The sequence below is a fragment of the Chaetomium strumarium genome (genome assembly GCF_033439665.1).
Source record: "Chaetomium strumarium strain CBS 333.67 chromosome Unknown B0T15scaffold_3, whole genome shotgun sequence".
Lineage (NCBI taxonomy): Eukaryota > Fungi > Ascomycota > Sordariomycetes > Sordariales > Chaetomiaceae > Chaetomium > Chaetomium strumarium.
In genome coordinates, this window is record NW_026944431.1 from 2853783 (window position 1) to 2881548 (window position 27766).

General features: G+C 55.0%; 9 protein-coding genes across 9 annotated transcripts; 6 read left to right on the forward strand and 3 right to left on the reverse strand.

The window, feature by feature from the left end:
- The first annotated feature begins 2524 nt into the window (after positions 1-2524).
- On the forward strand, positions 2525-4655 carry B0T15DRAFT_414146 (mannitol-1-phosphate dehydrogenase). Its single transcript, XM_062865437.1, has 2 exons — positions 2525-3070; positions 3145-4655. Exons 1-2 carry the CDS (start codon positions 3019-3021, stop codon positions 4284-4286), a joined length of 1194 nt encoding a protein of 397 aa, XP_062722949.1. The 5' UTR covers positions 2525-3018; the 3' UTR covers positions 4287-4655.
- A 256-nt stretch (positions 4656-4911) lies between these two features.
- Positions 4912-8553, forward strand: B0T15DRAFT_529493 (coatomer WD associated region-domain-containing protein). Its single transcript, XM_062869108.1, has 10 exons — positions 4912-5228; positions 5439-5462; positions 5522-5567; positions 5626-5767; positions 5826-6016; positions 6076-6147; positions 6199-6326; positions 6378-6503; positions 6557-7374; positions 7430-8553. The coding sequence occupies exons 1-10, from the start codon at positions 5211-5213 to the stop codon at positions 8403-8405; spliced, it is 2541 nt and encodes an 846-aa protein (XP_062722950.1). The 5' UTR covers positions 4912-5210; the 3' UTR covers positions 8406-8553.
- A 334-nt stretch (positions 8554-8887) lies between these two features.
- B0T15DRAFT_529496 (CRAL-TRIO domain-containing protein) lies at positions 8888-10915 on the forward strand. The gene is made up of 3 exons (XM_062869109.1): positions 8888-9377; positions 9461-9602; positions 9671-10915. The coding sequence occupies exons 1-3, from the start codon at positions 9190-9192 to the stop codon at positions 10598-10600; spliced, it is 1260 nt and encodes a 419-aa protein (XP_062722951.1). The 5' UTR covers positions 8888-9189; the 3' UTR covers positions 10601-10915.
- On the reverse strand, positions 10916-12158 carry B0T15DRAFT_529498 (magnesium-dependent phosphatase-1). The gene has a single exon (XM_062869110.1). The coding sequence runs from the start codon at positions 11895-11897 to the stop codon at positions 11241-11243; it is 657 nt and encodes a 218-aa protein (XP_062722952.1). The 5' UTR covers positions 11898-12158; the 3' UTR covers positions 10916-11240.
- Positions 12159-12413: 255 nt separating this feature from the next.
- On the forward strand, positions 12414-14129 carry B0T15DRAFT_166516 (Glyoxalase/Bleomycin resistance protein/Dihydroxybiphenyl dioxygenase). Its single transcript, XM_062862169.1, has 4 exons — positions 12414-13172; positions 13238-13390; positions 13501-13745; positions 13829-14129. The coding sequence occupies exons 1-4, from the start codon at positions 12729-12731 to the stop codon at positions 14025-14027; spliced, it is 1041 nt and encodes a 346-aa protein (XP_062722953.1). The 5' UTR covers positions 12414-12728; the 3' UTR covers positions 14028-14129.
- Positions 14130-14328: 199 nt separating this feature from the next.
- Positions 14329-15023, reverse strand: B0T15DRAFT_553637 (uncharacterized protein; the record flags this gene model as incomplete). Its single annotated transcript, XM_062870329.1, has 1 exon — positions 14329-15023. The coding sequence occupies exon 1, from the start codon at positions 15007-15009 to the stop codon at positions 14329-14331; it is 681 nt and encodes a 226-aa protein (XP_062722954.1). The 5' UTR covers positions 15010-15023.
- Positions 15024-16457: 1434 nt separating this feature from the next.
- Positions 16458-18639, forward strand: B0T15DRAFT_501728 (uncharacterized protein; the record flags this gene model as incomplete). Its single annotated transcript, XM_062867403.1, has 2 exons — positions 16458-16585; positions 17876-18639. The coding sequence occupies 2 exons, from the start codon at positions 16458-16460 to the stop codon at positions 18369-18371; spliced, it is 624 nt and encodes a 207-aa protein (XP_062722955.1). The 3' UTR covers positions 18372-18639.
- Positions 18640-18729: 90 nt separating this feature from the next.
- Positions 18730-21612, forward strand: B0T15DRAFT_432526 (uncharacterized protein). Its single transcript, XM_062865756.1, has 2 exons — positions 18730-19288; positions 19370-21612. The coding sequence occupies exons 1-2, from the start codon at positions 19125-19127 to the stop codon at positions 21486-21488; spliced, it is 2283 nt and encodes a 760-aa protein (XP_062722956.1). The 5' UTR covers positions 18730-19124; the 3' UTR covers positions 21489-21612.
- A 2938-nt stretch (positions 21613-24550) lies between these two features.
- On the reverse strand, positions 24551-27722 carry B0T15DRAFT_166580 (NACHT domain-containing protein). Its single transcript, XM_062862170.1, has 2 exons — positions 25373-27722; positions 24551-25324 (listed from the first exon to the last, which is right to left on the reverse strand). The coding sequence occupies exons 1-2, from the start codon at positions 27638-27640 to the stop codon at positions 24647-24649; spliced, it is 2946 nt and encodes a 981-aa protein (XP_062722957.1). The 5' UTR covers positions 27641-27722; the 3' UTR covers positions 24551-24646.
- Between the last annotated feature and the right edge of the window lie 44 nt (positions 27723-27766).

Genomic DNA, 27766 nt, shown 5'->3' on the forward strand with positions numbered 1-27766 from the left:
CTGTCACTCCAGATTTTGGCGAACTGGAATCCCAATTGGATCTGCGACATGTGAATTTGGTAAGCTTGAATGCCTTGATCGGTTAACTATCAGGGCCTAGTGTAGCTCTGAGCAGGGTTCAGAGCGGGGGCGATAGCACCCAGCATGTGCCGTTAAGAAAATCGGACGATGATGCTGCAAGGCATGAACATTGGGAATAGATCTTCGGTGCTTTGGCGCGCTTCCCTGCGTGAAGAGCTTGGGATCGGAATTGTAAGATTCGCTTCAGGGCGCGAGAAGCGGGACAAGTGAAGCAACGTCGCAAGTGAATGCAAAAAACCGGGTGGAGCGGGGCGGCAGCACTTGCATGCAAGAAGGCCGGGGTTGAGGGGCTTTGGGATCAACACAAAGGGCAAGGCCCCAGTGTATTGCATACTGTGTGATGTGTGCTGTGTAGTTGCCTGGTTCCGCTATCACCATCAGAGGGGCGGCCGAAGTCTACCTCTGCATAAGGTGGGCAGGCAGAAAGGGAGCAAGGCTGCAAGATTGCCTGAGCTGTGATTGGGAAAACGGGATTGGTGTGTATGGAGGGAGCCATGACGAAGGAAGTGTCTCGGTGTTTAGCGATTCCATGGCAGGATAGGTGTCAGCAGCGGCCCGAGACCGGTCTAAGGTTCCGGCGGCGGTACCGTCGAGGGGCAATAATGGACTGGTTGGGCCTTTCGGGGTTTCGATAATGCCGCTGCTGCCGTCGAAGATTCGTCTTTCGGCCCCGGTCAACACAAAGCAAACTCCCGCTCCTCTGCCGGACAATATCCTGTCACGGCGATGGTCGTGGCCGGCCAGTCCGTCGTGACTCGTGGCGGCCGCTTGGTCTCCCACGACAGGGTGACAGCCAAAAGAAAATAGAAGAAACATGCCTCAACATGAAACGACCCTGGACCGGCCGGCCATTGCCCTGTCTTGATCGCACAGTATGTAAACGGTGAGCGCTCGCGAAGGAGACCGGTTGGCAGGGGTCGTTTAAGGCCACGTAACGCGTCGAATTGCGGAAACGAGGAAATTTCGAGAGATCGCGCGTTCTGTTGACAAGAGGCTGGTGTTGGTGCACTGGTGATGGATCTTAATCGAGCAACAGCCCTGAAAATCCCGCTTACCTAAGGTAATTCAGCCACTGGTCGAATGAAGTTGGCCCTTGCCGCTGCGGTTGTTGCAATCCACCCGCCGCTGCATGGGCAGGAGGCTACGTCATAGTGGGTCTCCGCGGTCAGTTGCTCCGTCAAGGGTCCAAGTCCGAATCACCATTGTGATGCAGGATAGGGCATCGTTGACAAAGAGTCATCCTACGCGTGTGTGTAGCATCTGCTTGCTGTAATGTACGGTATAGTGATTCCCATTGGGTAAGATGCAATTCCTGGGTAGTTGTCAAGGGTGAACGAACAACGCAAGCCTGGATGTGTTGCTTCGACCCTGGTGTAAACCCGTATTTCTAATCGTGACGTCGGAGACATCGCATGAGAACCTTGGTCGGCCCGGGGACTGGAGGGGTATTTGTCTGACGACACGTTCATTTACTTCACAGTGGCACGGTGGCAAAGATCGTCAGCGCAGCGTCACGGCGTTGAACCTGGACTCAGCACAACTATCGTGAGTTGCAGGTGCTCGACGTCACTTTTCCCCGTTTCGGTTACGGATCGCCGTCCTGATGGTGGAGTGGTCAGCGGCCGCCCACGACATACCAGTACACACGTACCGTACGTTGTTGTGGTGGCGAAATGGCGGCTCGTTATGAGCGAACTGAAGCATTTGCCCACGTCGGTAGCTTCATACCAAATGACAGTCAACTGATTTCTGATTGCTGGCGTCCCGGGACACCCAGGTGCTTCAAATTTCAAGACGAGGGCTGGGAAGGAAGATAACGATAAGAGATCCTCCTCTTACTGCACCCAATGGCCATCTTCGGGGAGCTGCTGCATCGGGTTGGACCCTGAAGTTGCCGCCGCTTCGGTATTGTACCGTACCTATGATGGCGCCTTGCATATCACTGCATCTCACCGACACAGATTGTGACGATTACACGATTACACCACGCATTCACCGCCTGCAGCGGACCAAAGGCCCCAAAGCAACGCAATCGCTGAATACGGATTGGACGGCAGGCCGGTAATGTTGACACACGTAGGTCTTCAGATGCTGGGACGACCGTCATTTCTCAGAAGCGCTCGAAGCACCGAAGAGTGACCTGCGTCCGATTGGGGTCCGGCACTATGGGTCGCCGTCAGGTGAAAGGTGTGGGCATTCATGACCGGTCTCATGAGATCCCTAATAACGGCCGCAAACTACCCCTGGATAGGTATGCTTTTGGCCTCGCGGCCCTAAGGGCAGTTGCGGCCAGCGGGTGTTTCATGCTCAGCGGTGAGGGTGCATACCTACACAGTTTCAAGTACTATACGATACAGTACAGCCAGGCCGGCTGCATTCCCCTTGTACACAGTAGCCTGATAAGGGAGGCCGGGCGCCGCGTCCGAGTTCAAGTTGCCCGTCGCTTCGATCAACAAAACGGAAGTGTGGGTCGCTCGCGTTTGGTCGCAGAAAGGTGGGGCACTTCAGGTTTGGCTGTGGTGGAGCCGTCCCAAAATGCTGCCGAAAACCCATGCATCCTTCCGTTTATTAGCCACTGCAACGCTGGAACCGCCGGCCCACCGTCATCGATGAAGGGTCCTATCGAACCGCCACATGGTCCAGCACTCAAGGGCAACCCAAGTTCAGACCAAAAGTAAGGCAACATGGCATCCAGTATCGTGACCTCCCACTGTATAAAGCAAATGGATTCTCCCACCGACGTCTTGCGGTTCTTTCTTCCTGTTCCCCAAACAAGTTACTCGCTTTTCCACCTTCTGCCATCCAAGTCAAAGCACCTTTGTGGCAACACCGCAAACAACACACAGCCTCAACATACACACACCTAAAAGCGGTTATCAATCCGCTCCTACCATTCCAGAACTTCCATTCTTCAATTTACAACCACACCTCATCGAGATGGCGAGGAATTGCCCAAAGAAGGCCGTCCACTTCGGTGCTGGCAACATCGGTATGTGTATTTGACTATGGACACCGGCATTATAACATTTATGTTGAGCGGGGGATTAACTCAATTCTCCTCAGGTCGCGGTTTTGTCGCCTGTTTCCTTCACAACTCAGGTTATGAGGTCATCTTTTCGGAGGTCAACGACACAACTGTGTCGAAGCTGAACACCCAGAAGAGCTACCGGGTGATTGAAGTCGGGACCGACGGCACGTCGGAGACAACCATTACAAACTACCGCGCCATCAACTCAAGGACACACGAAGCTGAGCTGGTGCGGGAAATTGCCACTGCCGACCTAGTTACCTGCTCCGTCGGCCCTCACATCCTCAAGTTTATTGCCCCGGTCATCGCCAAGGGAATTAATGCGCGATCAACGGATCTGACACCTGTCGCCGTCATTGCCTGCGAGAATGCTATCGGCGCCACCGACACACTTGCCGAATTCATCAAGGCGCCCGAGAACACAAACCCTGAGCGGCTCGCTGATTACGACAAGCGTGCGCGGTTCGCCAACTCGGCCATTGACCGCATCGTTCCGGCTCAAGATCCCGATGCCGGCCTGGATGTGAAGTTGGAGAAGTTCTACGAGTGGGTCGTTGACCGCACCCCGTTTGCCGACCACTCGCCACCGGACATCAAGGGCATCAAGTGGGTGGACAATTTGCAGCCCTACATCGAGCGCAAGCTGTACACGGTGAACACGGGCCACGCCACTGCCGCGTACCACGGCTACGTCAGGCGGAAGAGCACCGTCTATGATGCGCTGAAGGACCGCGAGATCGCCGAGGAAGTGAAGAAGGCCCTCGCGAACACGGCCGACCTTATCACGGAGAAGCACGGCATCCCGCAGGAGGAGCAGAAGGCGTACGTTGACAAGATCGTCAGCCGCATCAGCAATCCGCATCTCGAGGATGCCGTCGAGCGGGTCGGTCGCGCACCGCTGCGCAAGCTTAGCCGCAAGGAGCGCTTCATCGGCCCGGCCGCCGAGCTGGCCGAGAACGGCAAGGATTGCAGTGCACTGCTGGACGCGGCCGAGATGGCGTTCCGCTTCCAGAACGTCGAGGGCGACGATGAGTCCTTCCAACTGGCCGAGATCATGTCGAAGAACGAACCTGAGCAGGTCGTCCGCCAGGTCTGCGGTCTGCAACCCACCGATAAGCTCTTCCCCCAGGTCGTCGAGGTCGTTAAGAAAGTCCAATCCGACGCCATGTCCGAGTAAGGTGGTACTGCAGCGCATGCAGTTGACGGTGTGATTTCTTCAGTTTGGTTTCCGTTGGGCAATGCGGGGGTTCCGGGTCGTTTTGGGATTTAGCCTGCACCTCCCCAGTGGGGTGGACGTGGATTGGTTACGTAGCGACGGCGAGGAGGCGCATGGTCCTGGCGTTTACTTTGGTTTAACTCGTCTTTTTCCGGATTCAGGGTCCAAGTTCATTTGGGATGGAGACACAGATGCGAGCATGGGAATGGGAAGGATGATAGATTGGGATTCATGGTCTCTCTGGAGTAGATAAACGGTAGCTTTCGCGTTCTACGCTCACCTGGATAGACGAACAATGGAGTGTTCAATCCCACAAGCCGCTGGCCCCTTACTATCACTGTTTGATCCTAACACTGCTGCCGAATAGTTGCGATTTCCCTGTTGTGAATTTGTGGCAGCAGACACGGCATTGAGATCTGGCACGACTCGTGAGTCGCGACTCACCAGCCTTGAACTTCAAGAGTTTTGGGTGGAGACTTGGCCCGTGCTCGATACATCCCCTTGCAGGTTCAGCCTGAGGCCAAAGCGCCAAGACACATTACCTAATCCTGTACTCCCACCCTGCGACAACTCGATTGACCACATTGGTGAAATTGAAGTGTTCAGACCTCACGATACGTGGCCGGCACTTCGACATTAATATATGCCAACAGCCGAGCTCACGGAGAGATTCGACTTCAAAATATCGACGCGACTTATCCAGGAGCTGTTGCTCACTATCGACGACGCAGTGACGACTTCGAGCGGCCGACTGCCAATTGCTCCGCGTGGCCCCCTTTTGCGAGTCTCGTCGATCGTTCGTGTTCACCACCCCGCCAAACCTCCGGGCTCAACGCTTGTGCACCAACAATTCTTCTGGGGTTGTGATTCGCCTTGTTGCCCAACATGAGGCTGGATGTGAAGGCAGGTTCCATGTCTCGATTTGACGGTTGGGCGACGTGACAGACACCCTGGCCACAAGGTCTAGGCGCCCTGGGTACAAGCCAGCACATGCGGCTTGTCCGATCTCGTGTTGTGCTGGCTGTCTCACATTGCTCGCCTACTTGATCGAACCTACGTCGTCTCGCGTTCGACCTTTTACGCATTGTTGCTAACATGGCCTTCCACGTGCAGCGCCAGCTCTTTGCTCGCTCCGAGGTATGTCGGCCAGATCTGTCCAAGCTCACCACTTTCCTCACTAACGCTGCCTCGAACAGCGAGTTAAAGGGATTGACTTCCACCCGACGGAACCATGGATCTTGAGTATGACTGCCTATATCCCCTCGACAGAGCGACGCAATCCTGACAACGAGCTGCTTAGCCACTCTCTACAGCGGTCATGTGTATATCTGGTCTTACGAAACCCAGCAGGTCGTCAAGACCTTCGAGCTCACAGATGTCCCGGTCCGTGCCGGTCGCTTCATTGCGCGCAAGAACTGGATTGTCTGCGGGTCGGATGATTTGTATGGCAACACCTCCGGGATGTCGGGCGAAAGGGGATGACTGACCGGTATCCGCCAGCCAAATCCGAGTTTACAACTACAACACGAGCGAGAAGATCACGTCTTTTGAGGCGCATCCCGACTACATCCGCGCGATCGCCGTCCACCCAACACAGCCCTTCGTGCTCACGGCTAGTGATGATATGACCATCAAGCTCTGGGATTGGGATAAGGGGTGGAAGAACGTCAGGGTATTTGAGGGCAACTCGCGTATGTCGAAGGCTGATCCCGTGGCTTTCGGAATGGAGGTGTGCTGACACAGCGGTTAGACTATGTCATGTCCCTGGCGATCAACCCTAAGGACACAAATACCTTTGCCTCGGCCTGCCTGGACAGGACAGGTACGCGCATTGATTGCCTTTGGATCCGCCGCTGAGCTAACACCGGAACAGTCAAAATCTGGAGCTTGGGGTCGTCCACACCTAACTTCCAGTTGGAAGCGCACGAGACCAAGGGCGTCAACCATGTGGATTACTACCCTCATAGCGACAAGCCTTACCTCCTTACCACTTCAGACGACGTAAGGTATCCTGCGCAGTTTGCCATTGCCAGCCGCTAACAAGGATTTCAGCGCACGGTGAAAGTGTGGGACTACACAACCAAGAGCTTAATCGCCACGCTGGAAGGCCATACCAACAATGTCTCTTTCGCGTGCTATCACCCCGAGCTTCCGATCATCATTTCAGGCTCCGAAGATGTAAGCATACCGTCGCCTGAGTTTGCTGGGTCTGATACTGATCTTGATCTCAGGGCACCGTGAGGATATGGAACGCCAACACATACCGCTTTGAGCAATCTCTCAACTATGGGCTGGAAAGAGCGTGGTGTGTGGCTTACCAGAAGGGGAAGCAGGGCATCGCGGTGGGCTTTGACGACGGCTCGGTGGTGATCAAGTTGGGTCGCGAGGAGCCTGCCGTCTCCATGGACGGCTCGGGCAAAATCATCTGGGCCCGCCATAACGAGGTTGTATCCGCTGTGATCAAGGGCGGCGAGGCCACGAAGGATAATGAGCCGATCACTCTGACCACAAAGGAGCTAGGCACCGCCGAGGTTTATCCCCAGTCGCTCATTCACTCTCCCAATGGACGGTTCGCTGCCATTTGCGGTGACGGTGAGTACATCATCTACACCGCACTCGCGTGGCGTAACAAAGCCTTCGGCCAGGCCCTGGACTTCGTATGGGCTTCCAAAGAAAACTCAAACGACTTTGCTATTCGGGAGTCGGCAACCAGCATCAAGGTCTTCAAGAATTTCCAGGAAAAGAAAGGAGGTCTTGATGTTCCGTTCGCTGCAGATGGTCTCACCGGCGGCGTGCTTCTCGGCGTCAAGGGCCAGGGAGGCATCTCATTCTACGACTGGGCAACAGGGGGTCTGGTCCGTCGCATTGAAGTAGAGCCCAAGCAGGTGTACTGGAGCGAAAGCGGTGAGCTGGTTGCGCTTGCTTGCGAGGATACGTGCTACGTCCTCCGCTTCTCGAGGGAAGCATACAATGAGGCGGTTCAGGCCGGCCTAGTTGAGGACGACGGCGTTGAGGCCGCGTTTGACGTTGTTACCGATATCAATGAGGGGTATGGTGCCTGCTGACTTTGTATAACGCTCACGCTCCGCTAACAGTTGTTGCAGCATCCGCTCCGCAGAATGGCTCGGTGACGTCCTGATCTACACTAACGGAACCAACCGCCTCAACTATCTTGTTGGGGATCAGACGTACACAGTGGCCCACTTTGACAAGCCGATGTACATCCTCGGCTATCTCCAGCGCGACAGCCGAGTCTACCTTACTGACAAGGATCTCTCCGTCACCTCATTCGCTCTCTCGCTCCCGGTCTTGGAGTACCAGACATTAGTCCTCCGCGAGGACATGGAAACAGCCGCCGAACTGTTGGCCAGCATTCCGCAAGACCAGCTCAACAAGATCGCCAGGTTCCTGGAGGGCCAAGGCCATAAGGAACTCGCCCTTGAGGTGGCCACCGACCCCGAGCACAAGTTCGATCTTGCGCTCTCGCTCAACCAGCTCGATATTGCCCTGGAACTGGCGCGGCAAGCCGACTCAGACCACAAGTGGAAGACGTTGGGCGACGCCGGTCTCGCGGCTTGGGATGTTCCCCTCGCAACGGAGTGCTTCGTCAACGCAAAGGACCTCGGCTCTCTCCTTCTCGTCTACACTTCCACCTGCGACCGTGAGGGTTTAGCCAAGCTCGCCGAGCAGGCTTCGGAGGCGGGGGCGCACAATGTCGCCTTCAGCTGCAGATGGTCGCTGGGCGACGTTCCCGGGTGCATTGACGTCCTTGTCAAGACCGGGCGATTGGCTGAGGCGGTGCTGTTCTCACAGACGTACCAGCCCAGCTTGACTGCGGGGCTGGTTGCGCAGTGGAAGGAGAGTCTGGAGAAGAGCAAGAAGGGCCGGGTTGCCAAGGCGCTGGCCGTGCCGGGTGAGGATGAGGAGCTTTTCCCTGAGTGGGAGGAGTGGTTGCGGTTGGAGAAGGAGGGTCCTGCGGATATTGAGGATGCCGATGCTGGCGAGGCCAATGGCGAGGAGGATAAGGACGAGGACGCTGAAGAGGACGAGGACGCTGAAGAGGAAGAGGACGATGCGTAGTCTGACCCTGTGTGGAGGCAGGCAACGGGTTGATGTGGCTAGCGGCGTCTCGGGATTCCGATATTTTGGTGGGGAGAGCAGAGACGGAAAAAGGATCTGTACTTGTCCAGCAGAAAATGACACTGTTATGCATGTTGAAGCTCCTGAATTGATGCCTCAGGTGCCTATATTTGAGCGTGTGATTGAAGTATATCTGGCCAGGTAATAAGTGAGGTAGTTTCGATTGGCAAAGAGAAGTCTGTACATATAGTTCTCCTTCCTTTTCCCTTTTCTCTCTTTCTCTCTCTCTCTCTCTCTCTCTTTTTTTTTTTTTTTTTTTTTTTTTCTTTTTTTCCCATTATGCTTTCTTCTTCTGTACTGTACCTCTTTTCTGATTATTTAGCATGCATTTTGCCTAAAGAACTAGTATGAGGAGCTTGTTGACGCCCTGCAGGATGCTTCTGTCCAATCAGGGTTAGATCGCATATCTTAGCGCTGACGGTCGTTGCAGTCGCGGATTCTGTGGGGCTCTGACCTCATTTCGGCAGCATCGGAGCCGGGGCTTCGGCGCGGATTCTCGGGCTCTCGGTGCCCCGAAGAAAACTTGCAGGCACAACAAGCTCTCCTCAGCAGCTGCGCGGTACCTATCAATCAGCCTGCCATTTGCTAGCCGGTGTTCTCTGGCTGCAACCTCAGCCGAACCAGGCGCCCCTACCTCGGACCGTCCATATCCCCTCCCCTTCAGCGGTTTTTGCGCTATTAATAAGCAACCCCGCGCTTGCGCCGCGCCAGATCTGACGCGACCATGAGCGAAACACATCCAGCGGACAGGATCCTGAGCGTGGGTGGCCACGATATCGGCTACCCGCACGGCCACCTGGGCTACCTTACCCAGGACGAGGAGAATAGCCTCAGGTCGTTCAAGGTCTACCTGGAGGAGAAAGGCCTGTACAAGTCCGGGCCGGAACCTTCCCACGACGACGGGACGTTGCTGTAAGTCCTTCGTCCGGCGTCCTATTCGGCTTTCATGCGCTGCGGGATGCTGACTGTTTAATTTCTTCCTCAACGCATAACAGACGCTTCCTGCGGGCGCGGAAATGGAGCATCAAAGACGCCTACGGGCAGTTCAAGGACACCGAGGAATGGCGGGAGGCAAACCAGCTCGAGGTGCTGTACGACACGATCGATGTCGACGCATATGAACAGACAAGGAGTTTGGTATGGGACACCGGGAGCTGGAAGAATGAGGCTACGAGCATCCGCGCTGACGCTGACACGCCGCACAGTATCCCCAGTGGACGGGCAGGCGAGACAGGCGAGGCATTCCCCTCTACCTCTTCCAGATCCGGCACCTCGACTCCAAAACCGTCTCGGCCTACGAAAAATCGGCCGAGTCCACCAACGTCAGCAAGGCACAGACGGACGGCTCCACGCCGCAACGGCTGCTGCGGCTCTTCGCGCTGTACGAGAACCTCACGCGCTTCGCGCAGCCGCTCTGCACGGAGATGACGGACCGCGAGCACGCGCGCGCGCCCATCACGCTCAGCACCAACATCGTCGACGTCTCGCAGGTGTCGCTGCGCATGTTCTGGAACCTGAAGGCCCACATGCAGGCCGCCTCGACGCTGGCCACGGCCCACTACCCGGAGACGCTCGACCGCATTTTCATCATCGGCGCCCCTTACTTCTTCAGCACCGTCTGGGGTTGGATCAAGCGCTGGTTCGACCCCATCACCGTGTCCAAGATCTTCATCTTGAGCGCGGGCGAGGTCAAGACCAAGCTGGAGGAGTACATCGAGCCGCGCAATATCCCCAAGGCGTACGGCGGCGAGCTCGACTTTGACTTCTTCGATCGGCCGAACGTGGATCCCCGGATCAGGGAGGCCCTGACATGGGAGAATGGGTATACCGATTTCCCCGACGGCCCGGCGTACTGGGTGCCCGTGGACGGCGGGAGGCGGTTGGCGTGTATTGCCGTTGGGAGCAAAGGTGGGAAGGAGAGGCGGGAGACGGTGTGCACAATTCCCGTGGCGAACGCACCACCGCAAGGAGAGGAACCAACAGGTGTGCCGGCGGCGACTGCTTCTTCCGCCGAGGAGGCCATTGAAGGCGTTCAGAGCCTGTCAATTGCCGACGACGAGGTGGCGAGCGAGATGAAGGAGAAGGTGGCCGCTGAACGGCAGCAGGAGCAGAAGGCTCCGACTGTGTCTGCTTGAAAAACAAGGCCGTAAGAGAGTGCGCCGGTTGGATGGTGGTTTGCATAGAAGGCTTGGCAGCGTTGGCATATCCCAAATGTCGCTATATACTATTTCTGTTATGTTAGCGGTGGGGTAGGGAATGGTGACATGAAGAGGAGGGGTGGTGTTGGGAGGGTGGTACAAGCACAGCTGTAATTATACATGGGGGAATGGTTGGATGGAAGTGTGCTTGGAGGTTCTGGCCGGGGTAAAGGACTCGGCCCGTACAATCAGGGAGCGGCTCACAGCGAATATAAAGCGGAAGTAGAAGTTTGCTATTTAAGTCTAAAATATACCTATGGTTTACATGTATGCCTTACAACCTACTCCGTCGTCCGGTTGTCATCATCGTTGACGCGCAAACCAATCTCACTTTCCTTGCCTACCCGCATGCGCCTTGCAAATGCCGCTGCCGCCCATTTTCATGCATCGTCTAGCCTATACTCTATTGGGGTGTTGCAGTTGCACTTGTCCTCAGAACGCCCAACACCTCGGCCTACATAGAATAGATACCAAGCGTCCCATCAGCAACAAAGTCAGTTATCATGCAGCGACCCGATCTGCTCAAGTCCCCCGAGCAACTAACCAACAACTTCCCTCCCCCCGCAAACGCGTCAGGCTACGCCACGCCCTGGTTCGCCCGCCACTGTTCTATCCCCTTCTCCAGCTCGTCCCACGTCAGCCCGTCCCGAACAAGCCTCATCGTGACGCCCAAGCTCTCGACCTCCAGATTCGGCCGTTCATCGTCAAAGAACAGCATCTGGCTGAACGGTATCCCCGTGCGCTTGGCAATCACCTCAAAGTGCCTCAGCTTCGTGCCCTCGTAGATCTCCAGCCCGGCATCGAACGCGTCGATCGCCCGCTTCGCCCCTTTCTCACTACCACCACCCCCTTCGGCAAGCGGCGGCAGCCGCAGCAGCTTGAGCACCTCGCGGCACAGGTCGCCCACGGGCGACTTGCTCGCCACGGCGAGGCGGGTGTGCGGCAGCGCCGCGACCAGGCGCAGGATGTGCGGCGCGTCCGGGTACAGCGCGAAGTGCTCGCCGTTGCGGTCGGCGAGCGTCGGCGGGTTGGAGTTGGCCACCAGCCGGATCGGCGTCGAGATGTGGATGTCCGAGTAGAAGGGCCAGAGCGTGTAGTCGAGGTCGAGCACGATCAGGCGCGGCAGCGGGAGGCCGTCGTGGAGCCAGGGGAGGTGCGGGGCGGCGGCGGGGTTGACGACCGAGGTGGTGGTGCTGTCCGGGGCGGATTTGGAACCTTTTTTGGCCTTTGCCATGGTTGTGTGTTGTTTTCGGACTCAGGATGGCCAGTGAGGGAGTTATGCTGTGCTACGCTGTACGTCGACGGAGCTCTGTGTGTTGGCTCTGCGAAATTGAAAGGGATGTTTATCAATGTCGGGTTCGAAACTTCCAACTCAGAGGCTGGCCTGACACTGACGCTGCGCGGATCTCCGAACGGCATCCTTGACTTGGGTTAGGGTTGCGCATGGTCCCACATCGGACCGCCCATGATCATCGGCCCATGCATGGCCTGCAGGAGCCTCCAACAACGACGACCCATCTTTTTCACAGCTCGCTGTTTCCTCGAGACCCCAGAACAGCTTCATAGCCTGCAGTACGAAGTGCGATCCAACATCTAGGTCTCTCTAATGACAGCCTAGCAATCTCAAACAGCCTGTTCCTCGCTACCGCAGGCCCAGAGGACATGGGCTGATGGCGGCCGAACGGCTCCCTTGGATTACCCGGGGCCCGCTATTGGGTAGATTTCAGTGACGTCGTGCAGCAACTGCCGTTTCCCGACCGGAAGCGCCGCGTCTTGGTGATCATTTGTCCCATGAAATTGCCGTTCTCCGCCACCCATCGTGTTTACCCCACCACTGCCCCGCGGGGCAGGTGTTTCTTGGCGGACGGACCCCAAATATATCTCCCGGACCGTGTGCTCGGTGCGAGGACGACTGAGTGGACAGTTTTAAGACTTTGGGGACACTCATCAGTTTAACTTGGAAGCATTCAATATTCAAGTCTTCAACCACATACGTCAAATCGCTGATTGCGGTAACTGCCGGACTCGAGTATCACATCCCAGGATCCCACAAGACAGCCCCACCATGGCGTCCGGATTACCATCAAACCCAATCAAGAAGATCCAGCTGGTGCGCATTGCCCACGTCTGGTACAAGCACGAGGACATCGAGAAAGCCAAGAAGTTCGCCCTGGACTTCGGCTTCGTAGACACAGCCCAGGTTGGCAAGACCACGTTCTACCGCGGGTATGGCACCGAGCCCTTCGTCCTCGCCCTCGAGGCTGCGGACAAGAACGAGTTCGGCGGTGCAGCGTTCGTAGTCGAGTCGGAGGAGGACCTAGTTCACGCTTCCAAGGTATTGCCGAAGGAGTGCAGGGCAACCGAGGTGCACGAGATGAAGGACGTTCCGGGCGGCGGCAAGCGAGTGACCTTCTACGACCCTGTGGATGGATTCCCCTTCCATCTCGTCTACGGGCAAACACCAGTGGCGTTGGAGGATCCAGGGTTTCCTATGCTCAAGTTCAACTATGTGAGTTGCCTACAGCCATTCTAGTATTTCGCCCTTGATGGCAGGTCTAACAGATTGCAAAACAGCCTTGCGAGAAGAACCGCGGCCCCAACGAGTTCCAGCGCTTCAAGAAGCGGCCGGCGCCGGTACACAAGCTAGGCCACTTCGGCATGTGCGTGACCAACTTCGCCAAATGCTACGAGTTCTATTCGTCCTACTTCAACTTCCACCCGAGCGAGGTAAGCAGCGGAAGACCCAAGCATACATACACAATCCAAAGAACCATCTCCAAAACACAACCAAAAGGACCATCTCCAAACATGAGCTAACAACACCCTCTCGATTACAGCTTGTCCACAACGACCAAGGCGTCGACAACACCGTCTTCTTCCGGCTGAACCGCGGCGACGAGCTGGTCGACCACCACTGCTTCTTCTTCTTCGAGGGCCCGAAGATGCACGTCCACCACTCGTCCTTCGAGACGCACGACTTCGATGCGCAGGTGCTGGGGCACGACTGGCTGCGCCACCAGGGGTACACCAACTGCTGGGGCGTCGGGAGACACGTCATGGGCAGCCAGATCTTTGATTACTGGTAGGCGACGTCGACTGTTCGGCAGAAGATTGTGGGCTTTGTGGATGTGTGTGCTGATACTGGCCTTTTTTCTTGAAAACCAGGTTCGACCCATCGGGCTTTATCATGGAGCACTATGTCGACGGCGACCTGCTGGACATGAGGGAGCCCACGCACCGCACCAAGGCGGCGCCGGATAACTTGCATGTCTGGGGTAAGTTGTTATCCAGACAATGCCAGCCGGACCGTATTGTGCTAATTGACTCAATAGGGCCCGAGGTTCCGGCGACGTTCTTGCAATGAGGGTTTGAGGGTGTTGACGGCGCGCTGTTTGGTGCTATACTGCGGCTCCGTCTCGAGAGTAGCAGTAACCTGGGATCTGCTGCTAAAGCGATTAGCGACTGGCAACGGACTGATGAGAATGCTGGATTGGGATGGGCTTCTGTACGAAGCGTAACGTTGTCGGTGTACTGTACCTTTTGATTTTGGATCCCACGTCCTCTAGTGTCATGCTGTCAGACTCACGACGATCCCATCAACTCGTCCATCAGGGATGTTGGTCGAGTTCGCCACGCACGTGCCCATACCGCGAGCATCGTCGACGTCATCTTAGTTTTTTCCAGGCATGATGATTAACGATGCGACCCTTTTTGTAGAGTCGCAGTTTCTGCACTCTCGCCCGATAGTCCTTGAGGATCGCCTCGATGTCCATCTCGGGCAACTCCGACGACGCGACGAACGGCTCCTCATCTCCTCGCTCCAGTCGCTCCCGGATCAGGTCTCTGGCGTACATCATGGCCATGCCGGTCTTCTTGGCCGCGTATCTGTTGGGATTGAGCCACTCGTCGTACCTCGAGAAGCCGATCTCCCAGATCTTGTCCTGCGGGTTAATCTCGATGAGAACGTTGTCCCCGGTGCCCATCAAGATCTCTCTGAGTCTCTCGTTCTGCGTGAACTTGCACAAGTTCGCGAGAACGACAGTCCGGAAGGCGTGTTCGTACCAGACCTCCTGGTCGAAGTTCTTCACCTCCCGTTCCATATTGGCGTACGTCGATGAGTGGACGTATGCTCCAAAGATGATTTTCGTGGCCATCTCCGCGTCTCCGAAGACTTTAGCCTTCTGGAACATCACGAACTCGTCCACGGTGGTGAAGGCGTCATCGTCGCAGACGAAGGGCGCCTTATACCACTGGCTAAGCTCGCCGAAGTAGTCGTTTGGTTTCCAGAAAAAGTTGCACTTCGGCGTGGCGGCGACGGCGGCGGTGGCAGCGGCGGTGGCAGACATGCTTGATGTTTATTCGTAGTTATTGACAAGTTGTAAAGTTAAACTTGATGGTCACGGACGCGATGACGTTGGAAAGAATGGAAATGAATCTTAAAGATGCCCTGCGAAGGGGAAGGGGCGAGGCTGAGTGCACGCCCTTTTATACGGTAGTAGTCCAGGTTCCAGACCAGACGGAAGTCGGTGCGGGACAGTCTATGATCTAATAGACTTGAAGTTAATGATACTAGCACCGCTGCAGTCACGCACCATCCCACCACTTACATTCTCCCTTTTTAACACGATGTGATCATCATCTTCCCAGTGTGATGCTCAACTATGTAGGTAGCACAGGGGACGTGGAGTAGAGTAAGTGATGTAATGAACGGTAGGAGCATGCTGCGGCTTATCAATCTCCATCTTGGCGAATTCGCAACCTTGGGGTGCAATGGGTGCTTGGACAGCGAGATAGGAAGGTACATCTGGTCGCCTGGTGACTGGTATCACGGATAATCCGCGGATTCAATGCGAATCCATTCGGTGATTCATCATGTTTGAGAACATGCGTAATCCAGCTTACTTCACTTCAACGGCTAGAGGTAGTCACAACAGGATCTTCTTTTTACACGCTACGCTGTGACCGTCTACCTGGAAGTCCGAGCGTTTTTCAACCAATGGCTCCCTCTAAAAGTACACGACAAGCTTGATCCCTATCAATGCCAATACACGCCGGTTGCCTTGCATTCACCTCCAACTTGATATCTTCACAAGGTCGGCTCGAATCAAACGGGAAGCCGTCAGATTCAGCAGTACTTAGAGGAGCCCGCCAACGTACCTATCACTAGGTTCATTACGGGAGAAAACGATGTGCTCCAGCTGAATCCAAGCCAAAATGACCTCGGCTTTAGCGTCTAGTTCGAGCAGCTGTTCCTTCCAATCATACCACCCGTCCTGTTCATCATAACATTCTTCTGTCGGACGCTTTCCCAGGCCCGGAAGCCCATCGTGGTGCATGCTCCGGTGTTCCGACGCATCAAAGTGATACGGTCCGTATGTTCTCGCTATGATGCGTACAGGATGGCCTATCTATAGACGAAAAGCATTTCTGATTAGAATCTGGACGTAGGCCGCGATCTTAGTCTATGTTGGACTGGACTGGGATTCTCGCTTCTCATCTTGGTTGCCGTTCGAGCCTTCCATGTAACCCGCATATTCAAAGCTTCGTCGGCCCTGAAGCTTGTGTCGACCCTGTTTATGGCCTCGCTCAATGTCCTAGATCACAGCCGAAGCCCCTGACCGTCTGTGCTGCTAAACCTATACTTGGCTCTGACTCTCGCCTTGGACACGGCTCAGGCAAGGGCGCTTTCCCCCTCGTCGGATGGCAAGTCCGAGGTCACGTACAGTAGCATCTTCGTTAGTGCTATAGCTGTCAAGGCGCCAATCTTGCTCCTAGACGCCCGCCACAAACCGAGATGGGTCTGCTGGACGCGAAGAAGCACAGCACGGAAGAGACAAGTGGAATCTTCTCCCTTGGCGTCTACTTCTGGCTCAACCGGATGTTCTTGGCGGGATACAACGAGGTCTTGACGCTTGAGGACCTGTAGCCCCTGGACAGCGCCCTGACAGCCAAGTCGCTCCACGATAAGTTATCCGCTAACATGCTTATCCGCATGCTTAACGGGCCGCCTCTGCTCCCAGTAGTGCCACGCCTGGCAGTTGTGGGATTCAAATTCTGTCATCCTCTCTTCTCTGGGGAGGTTGTTGATATACCTGCCGCAACCTGGGCCGCTCGACGCGAATGCCGGATACGGCTTGATCGGCGCTAGCATACTGAGGTACGGCGGGATTGCCATCTCATCGGCCTTCACCTGGTATGCAGAAGCCTATAGAGACTACCGAGTAGTTGACACTTAACAGAAGGATAGGATATTAAGCATAGGTACTTTCAACATCGGCTACGTACCATGATAAGTTCCATCCTCGTCACCGAAACCCTTCATGCAAGCCAAGAAAGTACGTATCGGAACTGATGGAGCTTTAAATATGTCCGAGTGCCTGGAATAGAATCTAGCAGCATATATAGTTCGGATCTCGCACTGGATTTCAAGGATTACTAGGGCAGAGTGTAGAGAAGCATATGATGTCTTGGAACTATGTTTCCTATGGACTCATATTTAATTGACAACAGGCTATACATCTTCGCTGCATGGGGATTGATACAGACTACATGCGTCTGTACCTCAAATTAGAACTTTGGAGGGGCTGGATGGGCTCGGCGTCCCCTAGTCCCGTCATCCATGACGCCCGTCTTCGACACACACTTACTACATCCCCGCACATTTGTGTAAGCGAGGACATCGCGACTGCTTCTTCTGGCAGCTCGTTTTGCGCGAGATTCAGGTCGAACGGTAAGGTAACTTAGCAGCTGGGCAACAACGGCCGGGCAGATCCTCATGGAAATGGGAAGGTGCCGAGCCTTTTGTATGACCCCTCACCGCTCCCGCCACAAATGAGACTTCTTTGATGGTCGCACCATGACGTACGCCGTCTCAATGCACCCTATCGTCCGTTCTTACCGAAGTTGGTCAATCGGATCACCACCGCGCTAGCACCTACCTCGGATGGGGTATACGAATGGAGGTTTTAAGGTGCCAACGCGCCGCCGTTACCATTTGTCACTTCCATTCCGCCCCGATTTGCCCACCCGCTCTCCAACGCAGCATCCCACCTAGCAAAAGCTGAACCCAAACGACGATGCATTACACGCTAAAACTTCTGACAACCTGCGTGGCCATGTAAGTCCCCCAAATTCGCTCCACGCCACCGAACCGTCTACACCACAACCCACCTGCTATTACTAGTATTCGTCTAACGCCCCGCCCCTGCACAGCGCCGCCCCGGCCCTGAGCCAGAGCGGCACAATAGCCACGCTCGAATCAGTCTCCGGCTGCGCGGCCGTCGTGTCCACCACCGCGATCTGCAGCACCTGCATGACCGTCGACTGCGTGGTCCCGGCGACCATCACGGCCGGGTGCGGCACCTGCCCGGATACCCCGCCGACCATCTACCGCTCGTACGGATGCGACGAAGGGTGCGGGGCAGAAGGCCTGGGCGGCTGCAAAACGGTGTACAGCGTCGTCACGGCCAGCGGAGACGATGGCGAGTGTGACGGCGGCGGCGGCGGGGATGATGATGGGTCTCCTGCCCCGACGACTACCGGTTCGGATGGACACGGCCCCACCACGCCAACAACGACGCAGAGCGAGACCGAGGTGACTGCGCTGCCGACTCCGAGTGGGTCGTCGAATGGGACCGATGGCCAGGTTACGGCGCCGGTTAGTACGGCCGGGGCGGCTGCGCGGCTGAGGCCGTTCCGGTTGTGGTAGACTTTGTTTATTAGCAAGGGACGAGGCGGAGGTTGTGTTGGGTTTTTTAGTTAGTTGTGGCTGTTGTCGTTGGGGATAATGATAATGGATTGGAGGCCAAGAATTGGAGCCGATTGTTTGCATGTTTCGGAGCCACGAAGAGGAGAGCGTGGCGCATCAGATACAGATTAATGCTCCTGAGATGTCTATTGACGCACTCATGACGAAAGATTCCTTACGTATGCACCTGGAATCCTTTATTATCGATTATACAAATCGCCGTTTATTCATTACCGGAGGTAGGGGAAGAGTCAGTCAGCGAGCGTTTTCAGCCCCTGGATATCTCCAGGCAGGAAGGACCCACTGGCGCTGAAATGGGGTCCCACGCGAAATTCTAGCCGCCGACGCGCTAGTAAGGTGATACGTCATCGCTCCCTGCCTTGCATGGCTATCGCGGTCCTCTTCTCAACACCTGATGAGTAGGGACGAGATAGTACACGATATCTCGCAGTATTCTGCAAGTCAACAGACAAATTTGAAGAGAAAATATGCTGCCCGTTCTTTGAATCACGTTTCCACCGCCGCTTGTAACGATCCTTCCCCGGACGACTGTCGTTACGATGAATTTCCAGAAATCTCATTCCCACCCTGCCGAAAGTCCCTCCGTTGCTGTTGCGGAATTTTCAGCCCCTCGTCAAGGGAGGTTCCTGCGCTGCACTCCTCGCCCGCTGTCGGCCGCGACGCAAATATAGCGTCCTGGACCTGGAGTGAGCGATGTCTGAGGCAGCAGGGCACCGGCGCGACGCAATGGCGTTCCTCATCGGGATCCTTCTTACCTCATGGGCTGCCCTCGCAGCAGCCTTTGGCACCATCAACGAACCCATCTTCGTAGGGCAGCACAATGAACACGAGATGATAACTCGCTTGTCCTTCCAGTGGTACGGTAGACCGTGGACCTTGACTCCCACGCACTCCTGTATGGGAACCCGTGGTTGACGCTGATACCGGTTATTGATTAGTGAGAGCGGCAAACGGTCGGACGGCAGCTGCTTCGAGCCGCGGTCGCTTGACCAACTCGCCGGCTACCACCGAGTCGTGATGGGCGTGGCCATTCCCGGTGCGGGATTCAACGGTGCTGTCGGCTCTCCCGATACGTTCGACCCGGTGCCCGAAGGGCCCGAGGCTCACTGCGACAACGCTGACTTCCTCGACGTCCCTGGCTATCCGCAGACCCGCGAGGAAGCCACTGCCAAACTGCAGGCTTGCGTCGACCACCTCCGCAGTCGCTTCCGCCAGGGCCTGAAAGAGGCGGGCCGCTTACTGGACGAGCGGAGGCGGATACGGCAGGACATGGTGCAGTTGTCCACGCCTTATGACTGCGGCTTCGCGTTCCCGGCACTGCAGGGGGAAGGGTTCGGCAGGTCAAAGTGCGGCGCCATCGAGGGGTTTGGAAGGGCGTTGCATGGTGTTCAGGACTTTTATGCCCACAGCAACTGGGCCGACATGGCCGATCCGACCCGGCCGATTAGTGCGTCGAACCCACCAGGACTGGGCCTCAACGGCACGGCACCATTTCTGGACATGCGAGCCAACGGGCCCATATCACCGGATCAGATCCCCCACAACCTCACAACGGGATGCTTCTCGATACCAGACAACCTCGGCGGGGCCGGGGACTGCCAGGGACGCATCACGCACTACGGCTTGAGCAAGGACACGGGCATCATCAACCTCGACGGCACCTTTGGCGAGGTTCCGTGTTACCCCAGGTCGGAAGCGGCTTCGGAGAATTTCCAGCGGGCGGTGCAAGCGGCGATCCAGCACTCGCGCGACGCTTGGCGTGAGTTTCGAGAAGAGCTACGGCTGAGATACGGGACCGTCAGTGGTAACCTCATGATCTGTGCTCTGACCCGCGACGACCCGGTGCGGGACTGCCGCAAGCGCACCGTGGTCCTTGCCCTCGACAAGTCGGTGGGAGATGCGCTCGGCCATTTCAGGCTGCTGGAGGGGAGACTCGCCAGGGCGATCAATTCGCAGTTGACGGGCATGCACGGGCTGGACAGAGTAGCGGTAGTCGAGTTCCACGAATCTGCTCGCCTTCTCTATCCAATGGGCTACCCGAACCATGCGACCTTCGACCTCTCTTCTTCGCCGGGCGGTCCGCGCCATATCGCCAGCGGCCTCGAGTTGGGCATCGCCGAGACCATCTACGCCCAGCCCGAGACTTATACCGACCGAGGCGCTGTGGTTCTCATCACCGCCGGAGCGGAGGCTTCGGAGTCCGCTGAAGAAACGCTCACGCAACTGCAGCGAGCCAGAGAGGAGGGGATACGTGTGCATCTCGTGTGCATCAACATGGCTGCCTTCACGGGTGACCATGCCGTTGACGGCGTTGAGTGGAGCGAGTGTTCGCAGAATAATGTTCTGGTGCCAGCCGTCATCAAGACCGGAGGCATCGCTGCGTTCATCGACGAAGAGGGCACCAGAACCCCGGCATTCTTCGCCAACCTGGTCATGGACCGCGGGCTCACCGCCACCGACGACGAGGACGTTAGGGAAGATACTCGCGTCTACCCGGGCATCACCCTCGCCGATGTCTTGAGCCCCGACGACCCAGCCAAGTCGTTCAGCTACCCGGTCTCGGCGGGGGAAAACCTCAACATAACCGTCGGCAGCGTCGCGCTAGTGGGGCAAGGGTCCGAGTCGTGTTTCACCGTGACGCTGTGGAACAAGGGCCTCGGCATTAAGATCGCCACGCACACGCGGTGCGGCAACTTGGACCCGCTGTCGCTGGTCTACGACGCACTCACTCCGCTCGAGCTGATACTGGAGGTCGAATATGGCGACGCGCTAGCTGCCGAGGATATCTTGCTCCACCGCGAGGAGATCGTCTTTACGCTGGCGGTCAACACAAGCATGCCCGACAAGGACGAGGCCGCGGCCAGCGAGACTACTGGTTCTCGCATCTTGAGCACGAGCACCGCGGCAGTGTTGCCTGGCGCTGCTACTAGTATTATGCAGGATGGCTTGACGACTGCTTTCCATCGCCCGTCGTCGTTTGATCCGTCCACGATGTGTGCTGTTCCGAATGTGTTTGCTGCGGCTGGCGCGGGCGTGTGCAATGCCACTGGTCAGTGATTGGACGCTTCGTAGAATGCTTGATAGAGAAAGAAATAGAAGACTAGAGAAATATAAATATATGTTAGAATTTGCTAGCAGTAACGTACATTATCAGCGAGCGGGACATATCAGCGAGCGGGACACTCTCCACTACTCTATAACAACTACTCTCAATTGCAATGCAACAACACTAAGAACCAACTACAATTACATCAGAAACAGATGAATCAGACCCTTCTGCACCCTCCTGGCAAGTGCGGGCATTATGACCAGGCTTGCCGCATATACCATAGCACCGAACCTTCGTACGACCCCCCCTAGCACCACTACCATCCAGCTACGTTTCTTGTATTGCCTCCCCACCTATAGCCCCCTGGCCTACTACCTCCTGTGCCTCCTGCACAGTAAGTGATCCTCCAAGCCGTACACGTGTTTTTTTGGCTCTCCGGCGCTTGCTTAGCGCCTTGTTGGCCTTGCGGAGCGAAGATACCTCTGCCTGAAGGAGGGCCACCTAGTGCATTATAGCTATCGTACCCTTAGTAAGCTAGTCTATAGCAGCCAACATCGAAGTTAGGGAGCTATTTTGATGGTTGGCAATGCGAGTCTTGATGAGCGTTGACTGTAAGTTGGCTTCTCGGGGGTTGTATGGTGTCTGGAAGACCTAAGATTGTATAGTACCTGGCCGTAAGATTAGGGGTGTTAGTATACGAAGCTTGATATCTAGCTTCGAAAGTACCCTCTCTAGATGGTACGGCATAAGGCCAGCCCCTGCAAAACCGCCCTGGATATTCCTCTTGGTGATAGAAGCAAAGAAGGCCGTACGAAAGGTATAAAGGAACTCGAGCTTGCTTATATAGTTGATATAAACGCGTATTAAGTCCTCGATCTGGCGACCGTACGCCTGCTTTAACGGCCTAAAGCAGCCAACATCAAGTGGCTGGAGGAGGTAGGAGGAATATAGAGGTATACAGAGCGTGATAATGTTGTTCTGCTGGCAGTAGAGCTCGAACTTGGTTGAATAGTGGCTTTCGTGGCCATCGAGGATCAATAACCAGTATTTGCCCTTTGTCCGAGGCGCTATATAGTAGTCGAAGTGCTTGATCTAATCAAGGCCTACTATATTGGTAATCCAGCCATTTTCGGTAGTTGCAATGCGCCAGTCGGCTAGGAGGTTGCACTCAGTATACCAGTTGGCGAGGTAGAACTGCGCTGCTAAGATAATGAACGGAGGGATAACCTAGCCAAGGGCATTAACGCCTTAGATCACTGTCGCCCATTCGTAGTTGCCATGCTAGGCTAGCTTCGCCTTACCACGGCCATCCAAGGTTGTAACCACCATACCCGGGAAGATAATGCCCATTATAAACCCAGTCTCGTCGAAGTTATAGATATCGTCATCTACAATACCGTACTTGGCCTTAATATTCCGTACAAGGGCAAACCACTCGCTAATGACCTTCGGATCCTCGTACTTTGCCCTCTAGTAATCGTATCTTCGCGAATAACATATACAGAGCTCTGGCTGGCGTTTGACAAACCGATATACCCAGAGCTTGCCAACAGGGGGCGCGTTATATACGTATAGCAGTTGGTTGGCCATATCTTCTACACCATATAGTCTTGGCAGAAAAGCTCATATAGATAGCTCAATAATATATTGAATAATAGCCTCCTCTTTAGATTAGGTAAGCTTCTTCGAATTGGCTAGAAGATCGCATCGTATAGGCTGGCCGGTACGTCGGTAGCCGAGGGTTGAAACTGGCACGTTATAGAGCTTGGCCGCGGCTCGAAGGCTTAGTTCTATATCATTTTCAAGAGCTTTGAGGGCCAAGGTTACCCTAGCTTCCTTTGAAGTAGAAGACATCTTTAGTTGTAGGAAAAACGCGTTGTTAGAGGTAGATGAGGAAGGACGCGTTATGCCAAGAACTTAGTGTCCCGCTCGCTGATATGTCCCGCTCGCTGATAATGTACGTTATTAGTATAGTAACTTTGAAGACTATACTCTAACAGGTATTTCCTTTTTTTTCTTCCATCCTTTTCTTCTTCTTTCTCTTCTCGGAGATACCTTACTTTCATTTCCCGCTCAACCCAAAGAATAACATGGATTTACCATTTATTAGTGGTCTCCCTTGGAATGGTCAAGCTCAGGCACATCCAGAGATACTACCGTCACTAGCGAAATCGCCTTCCGCCCCCCGACACGCTGGTGAATTCTCAGCGCACGAACTATAAGCCATTTTTGGTACTGAGGGGCCTCGACAAGGGTCCCTTCTTGTACCTCTTCTAGGTGGTACTGTACTTGCCACAGGTCCTGGCTAGCCATCTTGCTTATCGCCCCGCTACTGCCTTCTACCCCTATATCCGTATACCGTTTAAATTCAAGCATTCTTCCCCAGCACTCACCGTAGTCAACTTATAGCTCCTGGACCGAGGACCTACTCGCAGGTGTGCAAAGTCAACATCCGCAAGTCGCATCGTGGCACGGAGTAGGTGAACAGAGGGTCGCTGCGCACAGGCAGCTAATTAGCAATCAATTGAGGGTAACAGCAAATGGTGATGATGTCGTCTGAGTGTCCTGCAGCCAAGCTAATGAAATGTGATGAGCACTGTGACGGTGGAACCCACCGTACCATGGCACAGGCCATTGCTTAGTCATGTGCCCGGCTTCCGGTGCATGCATGCATGATTGGTTAACCTGGTTGGTGCCCCACCCTCCACATCTGGGCACATGCCCCACATCCTGTATTTGGAAGTCTTCGCACCTTGCAGTCTTCGAGGATTCCTTTCCTCCTACAAGTTTGGTATTCTTGCAATACAGTCAGTTGCCTACCAGAGCCTTGAGCCTGGACTGCGACGACAGTCCCCGTGACAAGCACCCGGGCCTCCAACTCCAGTATCTGGGCCGAGTTCAACTGGTACAGTATAATCCGCGGCCGCCTCTTTGCCCATTTAAATAAGACCTTTATTACGTGTAGCAATACATAAAGGGTCTATACCCCCTGACCGTTACGGTGCCGAATCGACTTTTAGTTTTGAGGAACTTCTCGAAAGTGCCAGAAATTAGCATAGGAAGCTATAAATTAACCGGTTCTCCTACACCCTTCCTGTGGCACGCTATGAAAAGAAAAAATAGAGAAAGTGCAAGGAGCCAGAACGTCAAAAGTAAAAGAGTACAACTACTGAATCAGATTGCTGTCTGTGAAGATAAAGAACAAGATACGGCCTGAAGAACAGCCGATTGACATAGCCGTTCCAGATATAGCAGAAGATGATGGCCGATACTCAGGCGGCAGCCATAGCAGGTTTTTTCCTTTATACGTAATCCAGGTACCGTTACGGCTCAAGCCGTATCCAATAGCGGCTGGTGATGAACGATCAGTAGAGGTAGAGTCAAAGGCCGTACAGATTCCGACGGTTTTCAAGTCGAATATGCCAAGGTCGGTATGTACAAGGTCGGGGTTATATTCATGGAACTGGAGACTGTTGATGCGACCGATCTCGAGCGTCGCCATGCACTGGCCGGTCGTCGGATCCCAGATCTTGACTGTCTTATCGCGTGATGCCGACGCCAGCCGGCTCGCATCAGGCGACCAGGCCACGGAGTTGACCCAGTCGCTATGGCCCTCGAGCGTTTGTAGGCATGCGCTCCAATTGTCCGCCATCGTTGGTTTTCGGATGATCCATTTAGACTCCTCATTCTTAAACTGATCCCTCGTTATGCTACCGACTGGGCTGAATACAAGTCCGGAAGCGTACACCTGAAGAGGGCTGTTCTCAATTGCCCACTTGTGGTATAGGATAAACCGACATGCATCTCGGACGCGATCGATGAGAAGTGATGTCTCCTTTCGTGCCTATCGGAATGTTAGTATAGCTCTTACATCGCACTACTAAAAGCTTACCTCAAACAGATCCTCAAGGCTCAGCATTGAAGCCACTCCTTCTGACATGCTCTTTTGAAGGCTGAGAGCCTCTAGCCAGTGGAGATACTTCTCGCGCAGAAAGATATCGATCGATCCGCCACCCTGGAGGTCCTTGTTCGCGTTCTTCTCGGGATCACAGCCACGCAGATGGTGAATCCAGTACACGCACGAGTACTGTACTGCAGCTAGCGGATCTGGATCGGGTGGTCTGACTTTGTCAATAGGAAATCCAGGAGTGCCAAGGTTATATATGTCGCGTCGCAATGTTTTCTGCATAACTCGAAGCGATCGCGAGAATATAGTACGGTGTACTTCTTCTCTCCCAGATGGAAAGATCTCATCGCGTGCCTGTTTGAGCAAGAAGTCCTTGGCGGATTGATGGACAAAAGATATTGTGCGTTCGCGAAGTGTCAGAAAAGAGCCGCAAAGCCCTACAATCTCTGCTAGAGCTTTGCCATTGCTAGAGACACGGTTGGGCGTGTCCACGAGTGCCGGTAGTTCGTCCAATGTAATAGGTCGGTATACGACTGAGACGACAGCCAGTATTCTTTGAAATAGCTTAGCGTGTCTCGAGTTGTAGATCTGGTCCATCATCCGTCTGTAGAGTGTATCGAGTCCAGGTGGAAATGTTGTCAACATTTCCTCTGCTTCCCATCCCGAGATGTTCGCGAGCTGTTGGCATACCAAAGCCACCCAGAGGAAGGTGCCATGTGCGTTTGTAACCAAGTAGCGCTCGATAGCGCTCCTCGTGTCGTTGTCGTATTCATTTCGCTCCGCCAACCCATCCACCTTGAACCGGACATATGCAGTAACAGCCGCGGAGACGGACGCTTCATTCAACTCAAGCGACAGCCTGACTCTCTGCGCCGCGGCGTCAAGATCCTTCTCGATGCTCGGCCAGTTGCGACTAGATACGACCCACTTGACACTCGAGTAAGCCGACGATCTCTGGACTACAAGGCGAAGAAGCTGGTCCAAGCCTGTAGTACACTCGTCAAGTGCGTCGATGATCAGGTAGGTGTGAGGCAGGCTTGGGTCATTTAAAATGCTGGCAAAGATCCCCGACAAGGCTACCCATGCATTCACGTCCCTGAAGATTGGATTCCCTGCAGCGTCGTACTTCTTCCGTACGTGCGAGATAAAGGATGGTTGTTGGTCCACGAGAAGGTAGATCAGGCCGCGCAGAACAGCCGTGGCATTGTTGATGCTCGCGTCGGTAGCCTGGCAGAAGAAGAATGAGAGAAGACTGGAGTTACAGGTGGACTTCAGTTCGTTGATGATACCACATAGTAGCATAGTCTTGCCCTTGCCAGGATCGCCCTTGATCCAGAGCAGCCGGCTCTGTCCATCGTCGCGCCATTGTCGGAAATCGGCGTTGTCTAGGACCCAGCGATATGAGTCTGCTAGCAAGCCGCCTTTGGTCTGCTCGATGCGCATCTTGTCGTGCCGCGGGTCCGTACAGCGCAGGTCGGCCAGACAGCGATCGTCCGCTTGATCGTAGACCCGTTCGGCCCTTGAAGCCTTACTGATCTCATCTCGCAGCCGTCTGAATGCATTGTTTTCCCCTTCTCCATAGATAAGCGGCATGTGGATGTTGAAAATGCCCAGTAGTGAGTATGCCTTGTCTTCTTTGCGTGTGGTGTTGCGCTTCTCCGTCCATGCCATTCGCTCGGAGACGCTGAACTGAGATAGAGGGCTACCTCGAAGGGCTCCGACAGGGATTCCCGTTGTATTGTGAATATGTTGCTCTAGAGATCTCCTGTTCCCCAGATGTACGCCCTCCTTCGAGAAGAATTCGACAGACGGTGGAGCGATAAGCTCTTGGAGGGTCCATCCGCGGGTGAACCATCTGCTGTTTCGAAAAGCCAGCTCCCAACTGGAGTTGTCGTCAGCGCCGAGGGAGGGGGTCGAGACATCTGCGAGATAAACATAACATTTAGCCGCATCACGGTACCAGCGAAACATGGAATTGATAGCTTCCTGGAGCTCCGTGTTGTCCGGCTTGTTGATGCAGCATGTGTCTACCCAAAAGAACTGCAAACCGTCACGCCATGCTTGATCTCCACAAAATCGGATCTTGTTATAGCCGACTTTGTTTTCGCCTATACCATCCATCAGATCCTGAAAGCTGATCTCCTCCTCCTCCGTACCCCAGGTGTGCGAAAGTATCGCATATCGGGGAACGTTGCTGGTAAAGAACTTGGTCAGGCGGATATCGCCGGCGGCGTTGCGTTCGAGAAGACGCATCGTTCAGGAAGGCCGGGCTCCGGGCTCTCTCCGCAGTTTCGCTGAGAGACAGCTATACATTGGTGTTGAGCAGAAGAGGCGGGCGGGATGCGCGGCAGAGGAGATTGGTAGTCATGGGATCTGCGG

Bases quoted from the DNA above. Each gene is read 5' to 3' on its own strand.
- B0T15DRAFT_166516 (XM_062862169.1), top strand. From the start codon at position 12,729: ATGGCGTCCGGATTACCATCAAACCCAATCAAGAAGATCCAGCTGGTG. The intron at 13,391-13,500 runs GTAAGCAGCGGA...TCTCGATTACAG, and splicing joins TCAACTTCCACCCGAGCGAG to CTTGTCCACAACGACCAAGG. The intron at 13,746-13,828 runs GTAGGCGACGTC...CTTGAAAACCAG, and splicing joins AGCCAGATCTTTGATTACTG to GTTCGACCCATCGGGCTTTA.
- B0T15DRAFT_414146 (XM_062865437.1), top strand. From the start codon at position 3,019: ATGGCGAGGAATTGCCCAAAGAAGGCCGTCCACTTCGGTGCTGGCAAC. The intron at 3,071-3,144 runs GTATGTGTATTT...AATTCTCCTCAG, and splicing joins CTTCGGTGCTGGCAACATCG to GTCGCGGTTTTGTCGCCTGT.
- B0T15DRAFT_432526 (XM_062865756.1), top strand. From the start codon at position 19,125: ATGTCTGAGGCAGCAGGGCACCGGCGCGACGCAATGGCGTTCCTCATC. The intron at 19,289-19,369 runs GTACGGTAGACC...GTTATTGATTAG, and splicing joins ACTCGCTTGTCCTTCCAGTG to TGAGAGCGGCAAACGGTCGG.
- B0T15DRAFT_529498 (XM_062869110.1), bottom strand. From the start codon at position 11,897: ATGGCAAAGGCCAAAAAAGGTTCCAAATCCGCCCCGGACAGCACCACC.
- B0T15DRAFT_529493 (XM_062869108.1), top strand. The intron at 5,463-5,521 runs GTATGTCGGCCA...TGCCTCGAACAG, and splicing joins AGCTCTTTGCTCGCTCCGAG to CGAGTTAAAGGGATTGACTT. The intron at 6,504-6,556 runs GTAAGCATACCG...TCTTGATCTCAG, and splicing joins TCATTTCAGGCTCCGAAGAT to GGCACCGTGAGGATATGGAA.
- B0T15DRAFT_529496 (XM_062869109.1), top strand. From the start codon at position 9,190: ATGAGCGAAACACATCCAGCGGACAGGATCCTGAGCGTGGGTGGCCAC. The intron at 9,378-9,460 runs GTAAGTCCTTCG...AACGCATAACAG, and splicing joins CACGACGACGGGACGTTGCT to ACGCTTCCTGCGGGCGCGGA. The intron at 9,603-9,670 runs GTATGGGACACC...CACGCCGCACAG, and splicing joins ATGAACAGACAAGGAGTTTG to TATCCCCAGTGGACGGGCAG.
- B0T15DRAFT_166580 (XM_062862170.1), bottom strand. From the start codon at position 27,640: ATGCGTCTTCTCGAACGCAACGCCGCCGGCGATATCCGCCTGACCAAG. The intron at 25,325-25,372 runs GTAAGCTTTTAG...ACATTCCGATAG, and splicing joins GCCTTGAGGATCTGTTTGAG to GCACGAAAGGAGACATCACT.